Raw genomic sequence first — 23,098 nt, forward strand, 5'->3', positions numbered from 1 at the left:
AAAACCTAAACCCTAACGAGAGGGAAAACCTACCTGGCTCTCGATGTCTGGCTCCTTGCCTGGGCGCGGCTGATGTTTTCTGGCACGGTTGTTCAACTCCCCAACCAAAAACTGCAGTGTTCCAAGCAAAGCTTTTTCCCCTTGAACTGTCCTGCAGCAATTCGTCAGCTGAAAAACAATTCATGGCCAACTGGAGTTATACGTGACAACTCGTCAGCATGGTTCAGCTGTTCGAACTGCAGCAACAAACAACATTTCCACCATGACAGATATTAGGGCAGAAGAACGCCTTCGAAAAGAGTTACTACTACTTTCCCCCATCTCCCCCTTCCATTTGTTAGATCAAAAGTTATTGAAATCCATCAATCGGATTCTCCACCAAGCTCTACATGTTACATTCTTGACCAGTAAGCAAGACCTTCTCCCATAAAAGTTACCATCGACGCAACTCTACACGGTTGCCCTCAGAGTCCTCGATCCTATAGCAGCGTCTATTAAAGGACAAAAGGAAAGTGTGGGACACAACAGCATGAGGCGAACCAAGCTGCATCTACAGCAATCTTCAACCAAACTAATGACATGGTCCTCACGAGGATCATGATAAGTAAAACGAGCATATATCTGCTTCTAATGCCCATTTTCACGGGCCTCCTCTTCATCCGCATCCTCGAAACGCTGGTCATTGATTTGAAGCTGCAGTTATAAATAACAACATTAGTCGGTCACTGGCACAAAGTAGATCTAAACTCGTCTTCACTCTTATAAAGCTCTGAGTAGGTTGCGGTATGTTCACCCAGATTGCCTATCAAGTTGCCAGGAAATCAATCACCACAAATATCATATAGTCTTAGCACAATCTTTTGATTACTTGATTAAATCAATGTGTATTCATATATTTTTATTTGCACAAAGTTAAGGACTAGATTGAACCACAAATAACTCATGCAACAAAATAATCTATAGCAATGCAAGCATTTTAACTTCCATACCAAGGCACAAGTTTTTAGCCACTCCCTCCAATCCAAATTACTTGTTGCTCAAACAGACGTATCTAGCACTGAAATACGTCTAGATACATCCGTTTGAGCGACAAGTAGTATGGATCGGAGGGAGTAATAATTTTAGAAGTTGCAGTGGATCATACAATATAATATGCCGGTATCAACGACTAACTATAGTTTCATAATACAAAGTGATTTTTCTTTTTTACACTAATATCTAGTGATTCTAATTAAACACACGTGCTCAAAACCATGAAACATGAGCTCTATAAAATCATGCTACTAATTGTCTTCACGGCGAGTTAAACTCAGATATACCACTGTAATGCGGACCATGGTCAACGCGGGTTACGCATCTCAGATATTGATCATTACAAATATAACAGCATCAATCCCGTCAAAGCATACCTCAAGTACTGAAGAACTGAGGTCATCTCCACCATTTTGACCTATCGGGTTGGGAATAAAAAACTCAGGGTCGATTCCTGCATGAAAGGTAAGAAGTCAGAGCTCTGCTCAGACAATAGCTGAAAATGTAAATAAAATGTACTGTGAAAACTTACCATCAACCATGTGTTCATCTTCATCGCCATGAATCCAACCACCATTGGTCATATCCCCACCATGGAACAAGTCACTGTCTTCATTTTCTTCTGGAGTTTGAAAGAACACACACATTTTAGTACAGTTCTTCTGAACATCAGTTTTCAAGTATTAACTGCAACTCAAATTACTTACCAGCAGTAGGATCAGGGTTCAGTTCAGCACAATGGCAGAAGGCATTAAAAAGTGAATCTACTGAACTTCTGTCAAGGATATCAAGCATGAATTTTTACGAGAAGGTGAACGCTGCTTTTATAATTCATAGCAAAAATGTACAGGGAGTTAAATAAAGTGTCGAGCCTACAAGTTATTCTCCCGGGTCACTATGGCACTGAGTTACAAGAATGGTGTATGTCTGCTCGAATGATTTCAACTGAATGATGTTATCCAAAGAAACATCCAAGATTTAGGGTTAGTTGGGCTTGCTAGTGTATATCGGGTGATGCTTATTTTAAAAGCTGCCGTGGAAACTAATTCTGGCCCGGTTCTTTTGGCAGTTTCCCCCAGAATCTTGAGAATCGACCCTCCACCCAGCTTCTCCCAGAATCTTGAACCCATATCTTTTTCACAATCCTAGCTAGTTAGGATGTAAACAGCTAGGATTATCAAAAAAATATGAGTTCAAGATTCTGAGAGAAGCTGGGTGGAGGGTCGATTATCCAGATTTTGGGAGAATCGGCCAAAAGAACTGGGCCTCTGTTATCCAATGCTCATTCCTCTCATATTCGCACTGCATTTTATGTTATCCAGAACATATATATAACAGTTTGCAGCTTAATTCAGGAAAAAATAACAAATCCAAAACCGATGAGATTGTCATAAACCACTCCATTGCAAAACAGGGCTCTTAATTTGCACTGCATAATGCACCCAGGAACTGATTAGCTCGCAAACTGCTTTAAAAAATATAAGAGATTTATCTATATGACTAGTTCACTACATAGTTTTATCCATATTACTACTATGTTCCATCCATGACTTGATTTCCCGAAAATAGGAAATGATGGAAACACAATCAGAATGCAGTGTTCCCCATCAATGCAAATGAACTTAAAACATAACTGACAAACTTCAGTGATAAAAACAGAAAGATTTGAATTCCATATGTCTGCTCTACAACTAATTGCTTAACTGGATAAGTCACTGGAAAAACAGAAAGTCAAAGCGTCACTGTTACAGTAAACAATGGAAAAATGGGAATTTACTGCAAAAAAAAAGAGGGCAGCCTAAATCAGTCCACTGGTTTTTATGTTAACAGTGAAATCAGAGAAAATGGCATTGCAAGATAAAAGCATCAGCCATAATGTGCAAAAATATATGAAAATTTTAGAAGGATACGTTGGGCAGCATCTGCCAATATAATACGCATCTCAGAGATTTTTGGTAGCTGTGAGTCACCACCTGCTTCAGAGTCAAAATCACCATCCTCTTCATCAGAGTCAGCTTCGGCTTCAATCTATAAATATAAAGAGGGGTGTTACGCATTAGAGCTAATAGCGCTAAAAAAGGAGATTATTGCTAGCTAGCTACTGAACAGTGACCACAAAGATCAAAATCAGAACCAACCAAAAATCAGTATAAATGTAGTAACAAACTTACGTTTTTACCAACACTAGATTTATTTTGCATACAGACAGAACTAGTTTTCTTTTTAAAACTTCAATCATCCAAACACTAGGGCTGATACAAGTCCTAAGACACTAGCAGCGGACTAACAAATAGGCTGCAAATGGCAAAGTCAATGAGAGATAACACAGGTCACTGCTAGCTATCAAGAAAAGAGACACAAAGGCTGCAAATAGCGAAGTCAATGTGAGATAGCACTGATCACTGCTAGCTATCAAGAGAAGAGACACAAAGCCTGCATTCGGTGGTCCATGTGCATATTACAGAGAGTAAATCCGAGTCAAGAACCGTGTGATGTTGAATTTAGTCCACTCCAACCACAGAACTATATGAGCTGAGCTGCGTTTTAAGTAACTAATTTGGTCAACCACACGATTCAGCCCAATCAATTTTCTCATGCTTAACATCCCACTGAACCAAGTGACATTCCAAAGGCATAATGGTGCCAAACAATGCTTTATGTTACATACATATCACTATAATTATCAAATATCAAAATAAACATAATGCATGTCAGCATGTGACACAAATCTTACACTAAATGACTTATGTGCCACATTAAATTGCCCACGACCTAAATCTCCTTATTCCTCCAAGCTACAACGCACTAATATAAACGAAACGGCAAACAAATCTTTCTATGCTCAAATGAGGCCCCTGACATGCGTGTTGTGTGCTGACTGCTGAGGGAACTAACAATACAGCCACCAAAACAAACTGCGGCAAAAAATACCAACAGAACATCAGGGCCAGAAGACTGATCCAGGTCGGTCGAAGCACACCCCAACTTCAAACAAGCCACAAATGTTAAAACATGAAATGCAACTGATCAACTGTTTTTCCCAAATTAGTCACCAACACCACAAAATTCAAACAGGGCGGTTGTACCCTCAATCACCTGAGTGTAGAGGCACGGCGAGGGGTACGCCTCCGGGTCGCGCGACACTGCGTGGAGCGTGATGTCCAGGAAGCCCACCGCGTATCCTTTGCCCTTCTCCGCCCCGCTGAGCCAAATCACCCTCCTGGGAACAGAAACGCAAACGGGCAAGAAAAGTAAGGCGTCGGAAGAGATGGCCGCGGTGCCGGTGCGGCAGGAGGGCGCCGAAATCCATCGGCTCGCTCTCTACCTGGTGGTGATGAAGAGGGTTCCCGGGGGCTCCGGCGCGCGGCTGCCGAGGGCGACCGAGGCGGCGCGCTCCACGCACACGAGCTCCTCGCCGGCGGCGTCGTCGAGGCGGGGCGTGCCGTCTACCGCGACGTCGGTGAGGCGTTTGAGCCCTGGCGCCATGGGGACGGTGGCGGGGATGAAAGCAGAGAGCTAGGGTTTCGGGCCTTTGGAGCGTGCGAGATTTGGGGATTCTTTCGAAAGGGTTTAGCGGTTGCTCCAGTGGAAGACAGCTTTGTATCCTGACCGCGCCATACGCGGGTCTCCTACGCATAAACTCTGCGGCCAGTAGGCAGTAGCATGGCCCAAGCAGTCCGTTATAAAGGACCGCAGAACGGACCAGAATGCAGTTTCCGAATTTTACCAACAGAAAAAAAAACTGCATTCATATAAAAAAAACTAACAGCTGCCAGGATGTTCTTTTTCTTTTTATGGTCATACGTGTCTCATTCATATCATGAAGAATAAAGTATAAGTCACATAAAAACCGATATGACAAAACTGAAAAGATAGCAGAACATCTCCGAGCTTAGTACCCAGCTGCCAAGATGTTCATTTTTATTTAGGGGATCCCTTTTATTAGCACTAACATGGAATACGTCAATATTAAATATGTTTGATACAAATGCTGCTGAATAACAAAAGATACATAAAACTAATCAATTGTGGCGATGTCGTTCCTGAATTCTCTTGAAGGAAGTTTCTTTTTTTGTTTGTGGGGGGCTCTCGACAGAAATTTCTACCCCGTGTGTTTAACGGAAGAAAACCCCCGATTCCTACGAACTACGGTTGGTCGGGTTGAAGAACTATATCGTGAGACAACGGCTGCTGATAATAGAAAATGATGTATTGGATTTAGAGCAAGTAGTAGTCGTGTATGGTATTCAGTCGAGCAATTAATAATATACACTTACAAGACATCACTCCTTGGTACAACTTTTGCAAAGATCAAAATTTCTAAGGATCTATGATGGATTTTGAAAAAAAAAACAAATCATTACACATAATCATGCTTGGAAAAACGAAAAAAATCATTACACCGAATCTGCATTACCATTGTACCTTGTCAGGCGATCACATGAACATATCTGCATCAAATCCATACACGCAAACTACATATGATCAAATGAACCCATCATCTCAATATGCTAAAGACAAGTGTTGGATTAAGCCTCAAGACTGCATTTCTATTTTAGTGATCAAAGATCACACTGAGTCCATAGATATGTTAATACTATCAAAAGGGTATGATGTTGAGATGTTGAGTTCATTGCTCAAGTGCTCAAACTCCAAAAGCCTCGGACAAATTCCCAAATTTCCACTATATCACAAACCAAAAGTTCAACTCAGACTCACCAAACCCATATACACCGGAGTCACCGAGTCACGTTGTTATAGCCGATGTCCTAAACCCTTCGACCTCACTGAAGAGCTCTTGTCAACCTTCTGTTGCCTACTAAAATTCGTTTGGAATGTCCGAACTGTCTCAGTCACCAAAGTGTGGAAAGTGCTTAGGTCATTACAACTGGGAGCCACCAAACAATTTCATCAGGAGTCACAGAAATGTCTGAACTTTGAATCTTTTGTATTGTTCGGTCCAACCGAGTGTTTTAGTCGGTCTGACTGAAATGTGCTAAAAGGTGAGCGACAATCATATTTTCTGTGATGCCTATATATACCCCCACCCGCTTCATCATTGTCTCTCAAAGCATACACATTACACATCCATATTTCAGAGAGAGAGAGAGTTCTCACTCCTTGTGCTGGTTTCAAAGGGATTCCTCTCCAACCATTGATCCTTTATTTCTAGGCATATCATTATTTTCCATCCAAATCCTCTTCTACAAGAAAGCTAAAATCTATGAGATAGTGTTTAAGTGTTGAGGAGATTATCTTTTGAAGCACAAGAGTATGAGGTTTATTATCAACAAACACCATCCATTACCTTTTGAAGGGTGGTGCCTCTTTGATTGGATAAGGTGTGCTTGGGAGTCTTCAAATCGTGTGAAGAAAACCAAGAAGTTTGTTAGTGCAAGGAGATCGTCTACTTCGTAAAGATCTACCCGATTGAGGCTACCCCTTCGTGGGTGTAAGCCATGATGGGATAGAATGTTGCTTCTTCGTGGACTCTTCGTACGTGTGAGCCATGGTGGGATAGGCAATGTTACTTCTTCATGTACCATTCATGGGTGTGAGCCCTTCGTGGACTCGGTTCCTCTGTGGAATCTGAAGTCGTAATCCTTGTGACTGAAGCCTCCATCAACATTAACGTACGATAGCGTCAGAACCACGGGTCAAAAATCCTCCGTATCAACCATTGTTTGCGATTGTCCTAAACTCTACTTAAAGTGTTCTTTTGATCCCAAGCTCATATGCTCACTCATGAACAGTAAAATCAAAAACACATAGTATAAAAAAATCAAAAATCAAATTTTATTTTGGTGATAAACATTGATGAAAGTTTCCACTGCGTGCAAAAATTTGTGATAAAATGACATCGTGGAAATGCGGGCAAAAGAATCAATGCTCCAAAATGCTTCCAACAATAGTCTTTTTGAAGCATCAATTTTAATTTTTTTCCCACATTTTCATGAATGTCATTTCGTCACATTTTTTCCATGCAATGAAAACTTTCATCAATGTTTATAATTTTTTTAAGAATTTTCTTTTCTTTTTTTACTATTTTTGATTTTACTATTCATAAGGGATCATATGAGCTCGGATGCAAAAACTATACGTCCCAAATTGCACGTGCATGATCTTTACTTTCCGCTCCCAATACTCCAAAAATGCATTTATAGTGTGTACTTGTTGCTATCTAGCTTGTGCCAAAATCTGCTCAAATGTAAAAAATGTTAAAATTGATCATTGGCTTGTGTTAGTTGTCTATTTACCCTACTCTAGACACTTATTCAATCCTAGAGGACCCCTACTTGTTTGCTTACCAGTCCGCATGTCCAAACTCCCGCAAACCGGAAGCAAACTTTTGGAAGGTTTGCGGGAGTCTGGTCAATCAAAAGGCATCACATACCTTTCTCAGATGGTGGAAGACTGTTGTTGCGCTGCTATTTGGATTTGGCGGGAGGTGATTAGCATGTTTGGCATTTGACGGATAGCATGTTTGATGAACAACGAAAGTGACTAATAGCTTTGTTTCACTTTTTTCTCATTTTTGTTCAAATGCTTCGTTTGGCTTTTCATCTGGCGAAAGCCATTTGACGACTAGATTTGGCGGAAGCTACAAATGTGCCCTGATTAATGGCCTTCCGTCAAACAAAAAGCTACTACCTTTATCTCATAATGTAAGACGTTTTTTAACACTAGCGTCTAGTGTTAAAAAACATCTACATTAGGAAGTACTAAATTATAGTTTATTTTTGAAAAGTTAATATAGACGGATAATTGCGGAATAAGGTTGGATGACCTGCTCTAATATAATGTCCGCAGACGGCGTTGGGACACTAATCCACAGACATACAGCGTGTTCGTTTTCTAGGATAGCGTGTTTGTTTCTGAGGATAGCATTGGAGATGCCCTAACCTTTGAAGCCATCAGTTGAGCGGTGCATGAAGTGTTTTCACTGAGCTTTCCCTGTCAAGGAGAAAACATCATGGTTCTGTGGTACGTACGCCGAGACATAAATAAAACGTCGAAATACTAGCGTCGCCGCACAGACATGTACTACTAACGTATTTCCGGACGTGGGAGCAACGGGGGCCGCAATCCTACAGGACGAGGATAGGATCAGCTACAGTCCGCTGCACCAGGCCCCCGCAGTTCCGTTGACCGCAGTACAGTAAACCCGCAGATGCCTCGGTGTCGGGACCCCACCTCGATCGCGCCGGCACCGGGACCGGCCGAGGGCACGAGGTACCCTCCGTGCGTGTGACGCCTCAGCTTGGACCTTGGAGCAATGGAGCCCCTTCCCCCGCGGCTGAACCTCGCCCCTTTTTTCCACGGCCACGTCGCGTCGGCGGGGGGGGGGGACAAACGGTGCGACGGGACCGGCGACCCAGCGGCCAAGCGAACCGGAGCGCCGGTCAGAGCGAGGCCTATTGACCCGCCAGTCAAACAAGCCACCGCTAGACCGGACTGGACCGCCACGCCGCTGCGTCTGCGCGCGTGACTCCCGGACCTCTGACGCCGGCCGGCGCGAATGACGAGGGGAGCGGCAGCGCACGCCCCACGCGCTGCTGACACGGGATGAGCCGGGCTGACCGGGCAGGCCTGAGCAGCGGGCGAGCTCTCCCTCTGTCGCCCATGCCGGCATGCGTCCGGGCATCTCACGTCTGACGACGGAGGCGTGTACGGTTCGCCACTGTGCCCGCGCAGCGGACGCCACTACGTCAGGCCATCCATCCGTCCGTCCGTCTGTCTCCGCTCTCTCGCACAACCCTGCTGCTGCTGCTGATGGGGGGTGTCATCAACAGCACGCTTTGTAGCTAGCTCTTGAAGGAAAGGTTGGAGCTACTGTACATGCTGCTGCTGTGTGCATTTTTTTTCTTGTTTGGACAGCGCACTGTCTGTGCCCATGCTACAAGGCGTGACGGTGTGGCCATCGTCAAACTGGTCTCGGTACCGTTGGCATTGCACGATGATGTTCATTAGGCCAACTCCACCGCGCCACTCTATCCTGTCCACCCCGTCCGTTTGGCGTAAAATGGACAAGCGAGACGGCTCAGCGCGCGACGGCCCGGACCCATCTAGTCCGTTTTGTGTCCGGGCCGACCCATTTCGAGCGCAAACTTGCGCCGGGTTTGGGTCGCCGCGGACACCGAACGGACGCGCCGCTCGTCCGCGTCTGGCCGCGTGGCGGAGCGGCCACCTACCTTCCACCCGTCAACATCAATGCGCACGGGCGGCCGGCCCCATCTGTCATCGGCCCAGTGGAAGGTCGCCGTCCTTTCTAAATGGGACCCGTGGACCGGTCGTCATCCTCACTTCCCATTCCGGCCCCTCTCTGCCCCCTCGAAAGCCGACACCCTAGAAACCCTAGCCACTCCCCGTCCTCGAACTCGCCGGCCGGCCGCAGCCATGGGCCTTTGGAACTACGGCCGCAAGGGGAAGCACGACCGCGAGGCCGGCTCCTCCTCGGGCCGCCGCCGCGGATTCGTGAAGGAGGAGCAGAACGCGTAACCGTCGCGCTCCTCCCGTCGAGCCCCCGCGTCACTGCCGCGCTTCTCCCATCGAGCCCCCGCACTGGCCGCCTTCACCATTGCCCCCAGGCCCGCCGGCTACCGCGGCCGGCAGTACATCTGCGCGGACGTGTGCCGGAGGTACTGGGAGACGAGGACGCCGGTCCGGTGGAGCGACGCCCACCTCCCCAACGGATGGCACCTCTCCGCGGACCGGGTCCCCATCCCGCCAGTGCCGCCGACCGGCCGTGCCCGGTGCGATGAGATCGCGCGCCGCCGCCGCCTCCTCCCCGACGACCTGTACTACGACGACAGGTATGCCCCCGACTCCCCGCTGTGGGACACATGGCTCCAGGACGAGCACGACACACGGCGCACGTCCTACTTCGTCGGCACCGTGTCGGGGCCGCGGAGGACACGTGCAGAGGCGCGCGGGCGTACGCGGGTGCGCGGCCTGACGCCCACGCCGTCGCCTTCGCCGTCTCCGTCACCCCCTCCACCTCCTCGCATGACAGCGGAGGAGGAGGCCCGTCTCCTGCAGCGTGTCATGGACGACTCCATGAACACGCACGACGAGCGGCAGTGCAACGGCCTGGAGGAGGCCATGGCGCTCTCTGCCGCCGGGGACGTCGCCTTCCCGGAGTTGCAGATGGCGGCCGTCACGGAGGAGGCGATGGAGGAGGACCCGCCGGCCGCGTTCCAGCAGCTGCTGGGCCAGGGGTGGGGCTGGTCCTGCACTGCTCCGGAGATGGCCGCCGGCGTGGGCGTGAACTTGTGCCCCACTCCGCCGCGCTCACCGGAGCGGGAGGCGTCGCCACAGGAGGAGGTGGTGCAGGCACCTCCGGCCGTCCAGCCCACCTGTGGACGCCACCGGCCTACGTCGACCTCGTCAGCGACGACGACGACAGCGGCGGCCAGTGAAGACGGCGATGGCCACGGCACCAACGGGCGCGGCAGGAGCGCGCGGGAGGAGTTTTTTTTGTTTTTATATGTTAATTATGAAACTGGGCCTTTTAAGTGGCCGTGGAAACTGGACCGTTTTGTGGCCGACCCCTATATATGTTTTATGTTTTTTAAATGTGTTTATTTACCTTTTTAGTTATTCATTTCAGTTTTTATATTTTTTTATTCACGTCCACCCCAGACACGATTTGGGGTGCGGCCGCGCGGTGCGCGCACGCACGACCCATCTGACAAAGCGGGACACGGGCGAACCCATCGGCGCCCCAAACGGACAGAATCCGGCCAATCCGGACGTCCGTTTGGGGTCGTGCGGTGGAGTTGGCCTTATTATCAGTTGGCCTTATTATCTCTGGTCGTCGTACTATCTCATTTTCAATTCTCGCACGAATTTGACATATTTTTATCGAAGAGTTCTGCGTACACATTGTACTAGCTTATAGCAGCATCATCGTGCTGATGGCAAAAATCTCAATGTGCATCGGCGCTCACGGCTCACGGAAGGCTAAATTTCATGTTTTGACCTTCTTGCCAAACAAAATCAAAATCTGACCCCGGTTTGAAATATTTTCGGGATTTGACCCTTTTGCTACCGCCAGTGCGTCTGGCGGTAGGGTTAGACAGCCTACCGCCAGCGTCCTTGGCGATAGGGTGTGACGGAGGGGACGGCGGCCGTCATCGCGTGCTGACGTGCATAAGTACCTTACCGCTAGGGGCACTGGCGGTAGTGTCGTGGTGGGCGCACGGCAGATGCCAAGGGATGGCTAAAGAGAGGAGGAGGCTCGAGGGCGCTGGTGGGCTCCAGAGGCGAGGTTGGCATGAGCGGGCGCGGGACGCCGGACATACCCAGGTTCGGGGCTCTCTGGAGAGATAATACCCCTAGTCCTGCCGAGTGTAGTTGGATGATCGATAGTACAATGTTGCTCCTGGAGCTGTATGCAGGAGGAAGGAAGCTGGCCAAGGCTTGGGCTGCTCCTTCTCTCCGGTGTCGTTGTTTTGTGGCTAGTCCTATGCTTGCTTGCTTTTCTCTCGTATGTGTCTTTTGCTTTCTCCCCTGCTTGCCTTTCTCTCATATGTGTCTTCTTCTTTCTCTCTTGTTCTGTTGTCTCACGATCGCGGGCTCCCGGGGGGTTTTATAGTCCAACCCCCGGGGGTACAATGGTAATGTTACAAGTTGGTGGGTCCGTATTGTCGGTGCCCGGGAACCCGGGCTGGGTCCCGCTGAGGGCTTGTGATTCACCGGGTTCCCCTAGGTGCGGCCCCCGCATGCCTAGGGGGACTGTGCATCGTCTTGTCGATCGTCAGGGCATGGCCGAGTCGAATCGTGTACAGTGCTCTCTGTTAGGTTGCCGCTTGCTGTCATCAGCGGTGAAGGCGGGGGTACTGTAGCCACGCCAACCCTGATCAGCGGGTAGGTGAGGGGCACTGTTGCCACGTTCCTGCTGACCAGAGGCATGGGCGGGGCACTGTTAACTCGGTCATCGTTGATTGAAGTCTCGTCCCATCATACGGCCTAGATGGGACAGGAGTTGACCCGTGGCTGGATTGCGTAGCACGTCACGGGTGGTGTTGGCTTGTTGAGGAGGCTTTGGTTGTGCCGGGTTCGGCTGTCTTGTGCTAGTTGTTGGGGCCGAGTCGACGCGTCTTGCCGAGTCGGCTTGTCTGGCCGGCTTGGGGGCTTGGCCGGGTCGAGCGACCCGGCCAAGCGCGTGCCGGTATTGAGGGGCAGTGCCAACCCCGTTGTTTTTTGAGGAGGATCCGGGTTCCGTTGCCTGCCCGGGGTCCATCCCCCTGACAGTAGTCCCCGAAGCTGTGAAGGTCCGCCGTCTTCGGATGAGTGGGCCTTCGTAGTTTCCCCCTTCAGCAAGGTGGATCCTGCGAACGCCGGGTCCGGCAACACCCACTGTGTGCCGGCTTTCTCGGAAACCGGATCGTGGCATCCCGGCCGTGTCGGGAACCGAGAAGTCCGCTGAATCTCGGGGCAATCCCTCGGGCTTCGCGCGGGTGCCACGTGGTGCCCAGAAGTCGGAGGGGCCTGACAGGCCACGCGTGTGACGGGACCGGGCGACGGGTTGGGGCCCACCGCCGCGCGCCCTCGGCCCAAGCGCGCGGATTTATTGCGGCGTCCGGGGGCTGGTTGCTCTTCCCCGGGCAGTTACTGCACGTGTACGTGCGCACTTAATGCGGGGTAGTGGAACGGGCGTGTGCAGACGATCCCACTTCCCCACGTTCAAACCGAGGGTTATAAATTGGGGGGCAGGGGGCGGCGGACATTATTCTCGCTCGCGCCCTCCCGTCCCTTTGCTCTCGCTCCGCTCTTTCCAACTGACGTACTACGGCGCCCGCTGCTTCGAGCAGAACTCCCTCTCCCCGTCTTCCTTCTTCTTCCTTCGATCATGTCGCTGCCATCGGGCTCCTGGATGGTTTCGAATGTCACCTCTGAGGACATCACCCAACTCCGGGTGACGCGACGCCTGCCACGGGAGACGGACGTCGGCGTCCTCCTGCCGCGCGGCGAGCAGAGGCCTCGGCCTGAGGGGCAGGAACGCGTGGTCTTCCTCACGCACTTCGAGTGCGGGTTCGGGCTGCCGGTGAGCTCCTTCTTCCGCGCGTTCTTGGAGTTCTTCGGGCTCCAGCCGCATCATCTTGGCGCCGGCGCCATCGTCCAGCTCTCCGGCTTCGTCACCCTTTGCGAGGGGTACCTGGGGGTCGAGCCTTCGATCGACCTCTGGCGCGCTTCTTCTCCTTGAAGCAGCAGGGCCCGTCGGCCGGGGAGTTCGCCGATTGCGGCGCCACCGTCATCTCGAAATGGTCGGGGGCGGATTTCCCCAAGATCCCGCTGGAGGATTCTGCCAAGAAGTGGCAGAACTCCTTCTACATCCACAACCATGGCGCGGATCGCATCAATCTTCCGGCCTTCACCATCGTGCCGCCGCGGGCGAAGATGAACTGGGGCCACTCGCCCAGGCGCCCGTCGCAGGAGATCATCAATCTCTGCGAGAGGGTGACGGTGATGAGGTGCAGGAGGGGCTCACCGGCACCGACCTCCTCGCCGCATTCGTCAGGTGCCGGGTCCTTCCACTTCAGGCGCGCTCCTGCCTCATCGGCGAAATGGTCGGCCTTCAAGACCCCAACCGCATGGGGGCGACACGGCTGTCCGTGGAGCAGATTGCGCGCGACGTGAATGGCATCTCCAAGGCCAACCTTGGGGAGGACTGGCGGTTCGGCAAGGCGCCGTACAACCAGTCGAACCCGGCGCCGCAGGTGAGTGTCTGGCCTTCTTACTTTGCTGCCGCACACCTTTTCATCCGTCCTGACGCGACGCGGGTGGTACTTCTGAATGTGATTCGCCATCCTTACGCCCGGGCCCTGTCGCAGGTGGCGCTGGTGGCGCCAGAGGAGCCCACGGCTCATGGCGGGGAGGATGAAGCCGAGCCCGACGCCAGCGCTGGGCGTCGCGCAGGCAAGTCTCGTGTTTTTCTTCATGTGTCTTGAATTGCTGACCGCGGCACGAAACGGCCGATGCTGACGCCAGTTGTTGGTGTAGTGGCATTGAGCGAGGGAGGCGGCGACGCGGGCGGAGCCGGGTCCTCGCATGGGATGGCGTCGAGCCACCCGCATGGGAAAGACAGCGTTGCACTGCGACCCCATGCCCCGAAGCATACGACGGACCCGGCCAGGGCCGGGAGGCCGACCAAGAGGAAGCGCGACGGCAGGGACGGGAGGCCAACCCTGGTCCCGGTCTTGGCGGGGTAGGCTTCATCTCTTGTTCGCGCTCCGATTTTTTCCTTGAGCTAGTCTTGTTTCTTTTCTGCTTATTCTGTCTTCTTCTTCAGGTCGCCAATCGCGCTGGCGTGGGCGGCGGCAGAAGCTGCGGCCGCCGAAGGGGCCGAGTTCCGCAGGAGCCGGTCCGACCTCGCCGACTAGGCCGAGGTGGAGGAACAGGCCGACTCGGACCTTGGCCTAGATCCGAATGACGCCGAAGCCATGGCCTGACGGGACAGGAACCGGGCCGAGGCGGAGCTGAAGGCGGCATCGGTCCATGCTTGGACCGACGCGGCGGCGGCATGGGCGCGAGGCGGCGCGGAGCCGACCTGGCGTGAGATGCCGGAGGGCACGGTGGTGGCGGCAACAGTCTTTGAGCCGTCGCTGGCGAGGTAGCGCAGCCGTGGAGGCCGGGCTGCGATGGTGATCGCCGACCGGGCGGTCGTGGAGGTGGCGGATGACTCCCCGCCGCGGGCCGACGTGGTCGGGCGAACGGGGGCTGATGGTGGTGGAGGCGGCACCATTTTGGAAGAGACACTGCGGGTGGCGGTGTTGGAGGCGCCGCCGGTTTTGGAGGAGGCACCGTGGGCGGCGGTGCCGGAGGCCGCCCCGGCAGCTGGGCCGGAGACGGTGACGCAGGGCGTCCCGGCGTCCGGGTCGTCGTCGGCGCCGGGAGGGGCGTCGGAGGAGGTGCTGGCCGCGTCGCGAGCGGGCCAGCGGGGAGTACGCCTTGGTGCCCCGGCAGGGAGGGCGCCGAGCTGCCGTGCCGCAGCCGGCGCGGAGCGGGAGCGCCGTTGTCTTCGGGCCTCAGACCCAGGAGGAGGCAGCGCTGGACGCCGTCAGTCGCCGCGTGCGAGGCCGGACGGAAATGGCCTGAGGCCTTCGCCCAGGCCGAGGTGGAGCGGACGCGCGACCTGGAGTGCGCCGTTCTGGTAAGTTTTCTTGTAATTTCTTCTTTGTGGGGGCGCGCCAGCGCACCCACTGTGTGTAGCCCCCGAGGTTCGGGCCAACTACGTAGTAGTTGGGTCGAATCTTTAGAGTGTTGGCCTTATTCTGACTTCTGCTTTCTTCAGCATCTCGACGCTTGCCGGGTCGCCGCCTACAATCGTCTCCTGGGCAAGCACCGGGAGCTCAAGGAGCAGCTTGCCGCCAAGGAGGAGGAGCTCCGCGTCGCCGCAGGTATTCTTGTGCTCTTTTCTAGTGGGGGGCGCTAGCGCACTCACTGGGTGTAGCCCCCGAGATTCAGGCCAACTGTGTAACAGTTGAGCCAAATCTTAAATCTTGCTTTTTTCTTCTGCTGAGTCCTTCTTTTTCGCGGCCGAGGTGCTGTCCTGCCGGACTCGTCTGCTCCGGGCCGGTCATCACTACGACCGGCTCATTGCCGACACCGGCCGTCTTGGCGTCGAGGCGGCGCAGGCGAGGGCGGAGGCGACCGCGACTCGGCGGTCTCTTGACGAGGCCAACCGGCTGCATGAGCAGCTGGCGGGTCACAAGAGCCGCCTCGAGGCCGAGTTGGAACACCTTAAGGCAGAAGCCGCCAAGGTGGCAGAGGCGCAGCAGGCCCTGGTGGAGGCGGACCAGCAGCGCGGCCAGCTGGCCGACGACAAGGGCCGGCTCCAGGCCGAGGCGGATCGCCCGCGGGCGCAGGTCACCACGGCTGAGGGGGCCCGCCAGGACGGGGCCCGTCGCCGCGAGGCGGCCGATAAGGCGGCCGAAGACAAGGACGCCGAGCTGAAGGCGGCCCTTGCCAAGGCGGCCGATCTGGAGAAGGCGCTCAAGGAGTGCGATCGCGCCATCGAACAGGAGCGGCGTGGTACGTTGCTTGAGGCACAGCACCTGGAAGAGTCCTTCTCCAGTAAGTGATTTTTCTTGTCGTTCGCCGGGTCGGGATCCAGTCTTTATTCCTTGTTGTGTCTTCTTCTAACTTGCTTCTTCCTTTGAGGCAGGGGCCTTCTCGGAGACGCAGCAGCTGGTGAAGGAAGCCGTCCGCCATCAGCGCTACCCGACCGACGTCGTTGGGTCCGGGACGGATCCGCGGGTGGCCTGGACCTTCCCAGAGATCATCGCCGCCGCTGAGGCCCGACTGCAGGTCCTGGGAACACAGTTGGGGCGGCTGTCCCAGGCCGGCACCGCAATGACGGCGGCCCTATGACCGGACTCCGTCCAACCGAGCAGCTTCTCGTGCCTGGCGCGTTGGTTTGAGATGGGGCCGGACCGGCTTGGCGAGTGGCGCGTCTCTGCCACTCGTGCTGGTGCTGAGATGGCGCTCTGGTTCGCGTTGTCCTGGCATTCGGACCTACAGCTCGACGCGTTGATGGGCCAGCGGGCCGGTTCGGAGCAACACTTGCAGGAGCAAGCCGGCCGGATCGCCTCCCGAGCCAGCTACATCACCGAGTTCGCCTTCCACGATGAGTTCCATCCGGAGTGGACGGAAGATGGCAGGGCCGTGGACGGTGAAGACTACGGCTTGCTCCTCCATGATCCAGAGGGGAGCTCGGAGGAGACGGGCGTCTACCGCGACGCGGGTGCTGAGGAGGACACCGGCGCCTCGCTGGATCCGGAGGCCGCCAGGGGAGAGACATCGATGTCATGACGCGGCGCTGGAGATGCCTGAGACACTTTGTGTAATAATTTGTTAAATAGCAGGTCCACCCACCCACTGGGGGTTTTAGGGTGTAATGAACTCGGGCCGTGGGCCTTTTCGTAAATACTTGTGTAGATGTCGTGGGTGCTTTTGCTTTTTGCCTTCCGTTTTTTTGGACCGATTTCATGCGTTTTTCCTTTCTCAAACCTCCCCCCCCCCGCGAGTCAGACGGCCGAGGCTCTGGTCCGTGACAAAGAGTTCGGTTCTTTGAGAGGAGCGCGTAGGACTTGGGTCCCTCGAAACGTTGAGCGCGAGCGAAACACCCACTGGGCCGGTTGGCGGCAATCCGGCGAAGCCGGTTGGCAAGCAACCGGTCGTGCGACTGTTCATTTTATGAATGGTTAGCCGGGTTGATCGACCCGGCAGTCTTTGACTTGGTGTATGAAGCGTAAAGGAGCTTTGGCCCGTTGTGCTTGCCAGCTGACAGCCAAAGCTGGATCTGTGGCTTTAGGGCGAAGTGGGGGACCGCGACATCCTAACTTTATCAGGAATCACCACGTAAGGCGGCGGGGCGGCGACCGAGCCGGCCAGCCACCGAGCCCCCGGGTCGAGCGAGTCGGACCGGTGGCCGGGTTAAGTGGTATAGTGATGCAAGAAAATAGGAAACAATAAATTGGTCGACAAAAGGCAGCTCCCGAGTCTTGTTCGAGGACCCTGTAGTTTCATGCGTTTACAAAAGGCGATGATACATACGCTCGTGCGGCTAACTGTAAAACGGGCGGAGGAGTTCCACGTTCCACGGTCGGGTCGTTTCTTCACCGGCGGTGTCCTTCTTCCGCTTCCTTGATTTGCGTGCATCGATGAGGTAGTAGGCGTTGCGGCCGCGCAAGGCCCTGCTCACGATGAATGGGCCCTCCCATGGAGCGGACAGCTTGTGCTGGCCTGCCTGCTCCTGGACGAGTCGAAGGACAAGGTCGCCCTCGCGGAACGCAAGGGGCTTGATCTTCTTGCTGTGGTAGTGTCTCAGGCCTTGCTGGTAGATGACTGAGCGACTGAGTGCCAGGAGGCGTGCTTCTTCGAGCAGGTCGACGCCATCTTTGCGGGCTTCTCTGACTTCGGCTTCGGTGTACATCGCGACGCGCGGCGAGTCGAACTCGACGTTGGTCGGGATGACGGCTTCGGCTTCGTAGACGAGGAAGAACGGGGTGAACCCGGTCGACCGATTCGGCGTGGTGCATAGACTCCAGAGAATGGCTGGCAACTCGTCAAGCCAGCTGCCGGGTGAGCGGATGAGTGGCTCGACGAGTCGCAGCTTGACACCGGACAAGATGAGTCCATTGGCCCGCTCGACCTGCCCGTTGGACTGCGGATGCGCAACAGAGGCCAGGTCGAGGCGGATGCTGGAGACGGAGCAGTATTGTTTGAGCGCGCCCTTGGCGAAGTTGGTGCCATTGTCAGTGATGATGCTGTTCGGCATGCCGTTGTTGGGGAACGTAATAATTTTAAAAAATTCCTACGCACACGCAGGATCATGGTGATGCATAGCAACGAGAGGGGAGAGTGTTGTCTACGTACCCTCGTAGACCGTTCGCGGAAGCGTTATATCAACGCGGTTGATGTAGTCGAACGTCTTCATGATCCGACCGATCCAAGTACCGAAAGCACGGCACCTCCAAGTTCTGCACACGTTCGGCTCGGTGACGTCCTCGCCTTCTCGATCCAGCAAGAGGGGCGAAGTAGTAGATGAGTTCCGGCAGCACGACGGCGTGGTGACGGTGTTGGTGAAGAACAATCTCCGCAGGGCTTCACCTAAGCACTACGAAAACTATGACAGAGGACAAACTAGAGGGGACGGGGTTGCCGGCACACGGCTTGGTGTTTCTTGATGTCTCTTTGGTGCTAGCCCTGCCCCTCTATTTATATATTGAGCCCTCGGGTCGAAACTTGGAGCAAAAGCCTTCTCAAAGTCGGTTTTGTCCGAAAGGTAAGAGTCCCACACGGACTCCAGGACCAAACGCCACAATCCTTGGCGTCTGGCCCAGATGCCATGGGCCTCGGCGTCTGGTCTAGGGCCAGACGCCAGGGTCTCCGGCGTTTGGCCCCCTGGCCTCCGCAAAACTCCTTTTGCACTGACTTATAGCCCCATGGGCCTGACCCCTTGTCCAAACCATATCATCCAATATGTGAATCTTTACCTCCGGACCATTCCGGAGCTCCTCGTCATGTCCGTGATCTCATCCGGGACTCCGAACAACATTCGGTCACCAACATACATAACTCATATAATACTATATCGTCAACGAACGTTAAGCGTGCGGACCCTACGGGTTCGAGAACTATGTAGACATGACCGAGGCACCTCTCTGGTCAATAACCAATAGCGGGACCTGGATGCCCATATTGGCTCCTACATATTCTACAAAGATCTTTATCGGTCAGACCACATAACAACATACGTTGTTCCCTTTGTCATCGGTATGTTACTTGCCCGAGATTCGATCGTTGGTATCTCAATACCTAGTTCAATCTCATTACCGACAAGTCTCTTTACTCGTTCTGTAATACATCATCCCGCAACTAACTCATTAGTTGCAATGCTTGCAAGGCTTATAGTGATGTGCATTACCGAGTGGGCCCAGAGATACCTCTCTGACAATCGGAGTGACAAATCCTAATCTCGAAATACGCCAACCCAACAAGTACCTTTGGAGACACCTGTAGAGCACCTTTATAATCACCAAGTTACGTTGTGATGTTTGGTGGCACACAAAGTGTTCCTCCGGTAAACGGGAGTTGCATAATCTCATAGTCATAGGAACATGTATAAGTCATGAAGAAAGCAATAGCAACAAACTAAACGATCAAGTGCTAAGCTAATGGAATGGGTCAAGTCAATCACATCATTCTCCTAATGATGTGATCCCGTTAATCAAATGACAACTCATGTCTATGGTTAGGAAACTTAACCATCTTTGATCAACGAGCTAGTCAAGTAGAGGCATACTAGTGACACTCCGTTTGTCTATGTATTCACACATGTATTATGTTTCCAGTTAATACAATCCTAGCATGAATAATAAACATTTATCATGAAATAAGGAAATAAATAATAACTTTATTATTGCCTCCAGGGCATATTTCCTCCAGTCTCCCACTTGCACTAGAGTCAATAATCTAGATCACATCGCCATGTGATTTAACATCAATAGTTCACATCACCATGTGATTAACACCCATAGTTCACATCGTCATGTGACCAACACCCAAAGGGTTTACTAGAGTCAATAATCTAGTTCACATCGCTATGTGATTAACACCCAAAGAGTACTAAGGTGTGATCATGTTTTGCTTGTGAGAGAAGTTTAGTCAACGGGTCTGCAACATTCAGATCCGTATGTATTTTGCAAATTTCTATGTCAACAATGCTCTGCACGGAGCTACTCTAGCTAATTGCTCCCACTTTCAATATGTATCCAGATTGAGACTTAGAGTCATCTGGATCAGTGTCAAAACTTGCATCGACATAACCCTTTACGATGAACCTTTTGTCACCTCCATAATCGAGAAACATATCCTTACTCCACTAAGGATAATTTTGACCAATGTCTAGTGATCTACTCCTAGATCACTATTGTACTCCCTTGCCAAACTCAGGGTAGGGTATACAATAGGTCTGGTACATAGCATGGCATACTTTATAGAACCTATGGCTGAGGCATAGGGAATGACTTTCATTCTCTCTCTATCTTCTGCCGTGGTCGGGTTTTGAGTCTTTACTCAACTTCACACCTTGTAACACAGGCAAGAACTCCTTCTTTGACTGTACCATTTTGAACTACTTCAAAATCTTGTCAAGGTATGTACTCATTGAAAAACTTATCAAGCGTCTTGATCTATATCTATAGATCTTGATGCTCAATATGTAAGCAGTTTCACCGAGGTCTTTCTTTGAAAAACTCCTTTCAAACGTTCCTTTATGCTTTGCAGAATAATTCTACATTATCTCCGATCAACAATATGTCATTCACATATACTTATCAGAAATGCTATAGTGCTCTCACTCACTTTCTTGTAAATACAGGCTTCACCGCAAGTCTGTATAAAACAATATGCTTTGATCAACTTACCAAAGCATATATTCCAACTCCAAGATGCTTGCACCAGTCCATAGATGGATCGCTGGAGCTTGCATATTTTGTTAACACCTTTAGGATTGACAAAACCTTCTGGTTGCATCATATACAACTCTTCTTAAATAAATTCATTAAGGATTGAAGTTTTGTTATCCATTTGCCAAATTTCATAAAATGCGGCAATCGCTAACATGATTCGGACAGACTTTAAGCATCGATACGAGTGAGAAAATCTCAACGTAGTCAACACCTTGAACTTTGTCAAAACCTTTTTCGACAAGTATAGCTTTATAGATAGTAACACTACTATCAGCGTCCGTCTTCCTCTTGAAGATCCATTTATTTTCTATGTCTTGCGGTCAACGGGCAAGTCATCCAATGTCCACACTTTGTTCTCATACATGGATCCCATCTCATATTTCATGGCCTCAAGCCATTTCGCGGAATCTGGACTCATCATCGCTTCCTCATAGTTCGTAGGTTCGTCATGGTCAATTAACATGATCTCCAGAACAGGATTACCGTACCACTCTAGTGCGGATCTCACTCTGGTTGACCTACGAGGTTCGGTAGTAACTTGATCTGAAGTTACATGATAATCATCATTAGCTTCCTCACTAATTGGTGTAGGATTCATAGAAACAGATTTCTGTGATGAACTATTTTCCAATAAGGGAGCAGGTACAGTTACCTCATCAAATTCTACTTTCCTCCCACTCACTTCTTTCGAGAGAAACTCCTTCTCTAGAAAGGATCCATTCTTAGCAACGAATGTCTTGCCTTCGGATCTGTGATAGAAGGTGTACCCAACAGTCTCCTATGGGTATCCTATGAAGACACATTTCTCCGATTTGGGTTCGAGCTTATCAGGTTGAAGCTTTTTCACATAAGCATCGCAGCCCCAAACTTTAAGAAATGACAACTTTGGTTTCTTGCCAAACCACAGTTCATAAGGCGTCGTCTCAACGGATTTTGATGCTGCCCTATTTAATGTGAATACAGCCGTCTCTAAAGCATAACCCAAAAATGATAGCGGTAAATCAGTAAGAGACATCATAGATCGCACCATATCTAGTAAAGTACGATTATGACATTCGGACACACCATTACGCTGTGGTGTTCCAGGTGGCTTGAGTTTTGTGAAACTATTCCACATTGTTTTAATTGAAGGCCAAACTCGTAACTCAAATATTCGCCTCTGCGATCAGATCGTAGAAACTTTATTTTCTTGTTACGATGATTTTCGACTTCACTCTAAAATTCTTTGAACTTTTCAAATGTTTCAGACTTACGTTTCTTCAAGTAGATATACCCATATCTGCTCAAATCATCTGTGAAGGTCATAAAAATAACGATACCCGCCGCGAGCCTCAACACTCACCGAACCTCATACATCAGTATGTATTATATCCAATAAGTCAGTTGCTCGCTCCATTGTTCTAGAGAACGAAGTCTTACTCATCTTTGCCCATGAGGCATGGTCCACAAGCATCAACTGATTCATAATCAAGTGATTCCAAAAGTCCATCAGCATGGATTTTCATCATGCGCTTTACACCAATATGACCTAAACGGCAGTGCCACAAATAAGTTGCACTATCATTATTAACTTTGCATCTTTTGGCTTCAAAATTATGAATATGTGTATCATTACGATCGAGATCCAACAAACCATTTTCGTTGGGTGTATGACCATAGAAGGTTTTATTCATGTAAACAGAACAACAATTATTCTCTAACTTACCATATTGCAATAAACATGATCCAACCATATTCATGCTCAACGCAAACACTAAATAACATTTACTTTAGGTTTAACACTAATCTCGAAAGTATAAGGAGTGCGCGATGATGATCATATCAATCTTGGAACCATTTCCAATACACATCGTCACTTCACCCTTAACTAGTCCCTGTTCATTCTGCAACTCCTGTTTCGAGTTACTATTCTTAGCAGCTGAACTAGTATCAAATATTGAGGGGTTGCTATAAACACTAGTAAAGTACACATCAATAACATGTATATCAAATATACCTATGTTCACTTTGCCATCCTTCTTATCCACTAATTACTTGGGGTAGTTCCGCTTCCAGTGACCAGTCCCTTTGCAGTAGAAGCACTCAGT

At 51.1% G+C, this 23,098-nt stretch overlaps 2 protein-coding genes and 1 pseudogene across 2 annotated transcripts; 1 reads left to right on the plus strand and 2 right to left on the minus strand.

Moving 5' to 3' along the window:
• Positions 1–333: 333 nt before the first annotated feature.
• Positions 334–4,676, minus strand: LOC125552282 (nucleotide-sensitive chloride conductance regulator (ICln) family protein). The gene is made up of 7 exons (XM_048715781.2): positions 4,358–4,676; positions 4,129–4,252; positions 2,943–3,060; positions 1,740–1,799; positions 1,565–1,654; positions 1,410–1,486; positions 334–693 (listed from the first exon to the last, which is right to left on the minus strand). The coding sequence occupies exons 1-7, from the start codon at positions 4,516–4,518 to the stop codon at positions 628–630; spliced, it is 696 nt and encodes a 231-aa protein (XP_048571738.2). The 5' UTR covers positions 4,519–4,676; the 3' UTR covers positions 334–627.
• An 8,210-nt stretch (positions 4,677–12,886) lies between these two features.
• LOC147976275 (uncharacterized) lies at positions 12,887–13,985 on the plus strand (annotated as a pseudogene).
• A 3,617-nt stretch (positions 13,986–17,602) lies between these two features.
• Positions 17,603–18,316, minus strand: LOC147976276 (uncharacterized). The gene has a single exon (XM_087520803.1). It carries the CDS (start codon positions 18,314–18,316, stop codon positions 17,603–17,605), a length of 714 nt encoding a protein of 237 aa, XP_087376929.1.
• Between the last annotated feature and the right edge of the window lie 4,782 nt (positions 18,317–23,098).

This window comes from Triticum urartu, chromosome 4A (assembly GCF_056163025.1).
Source record: "Triticum urartu cultivar PI428250 chromosome 4A, HENAU_Tu73, whole genome shotgun sequence".
Classification (NCBI taxonomy): domain Eukaryota; kingdom Viridiplantae; phylum Streptophyta; class Magnoliopsida; order Poales; family Poaceae; genus Triticum; species Triticum urartu.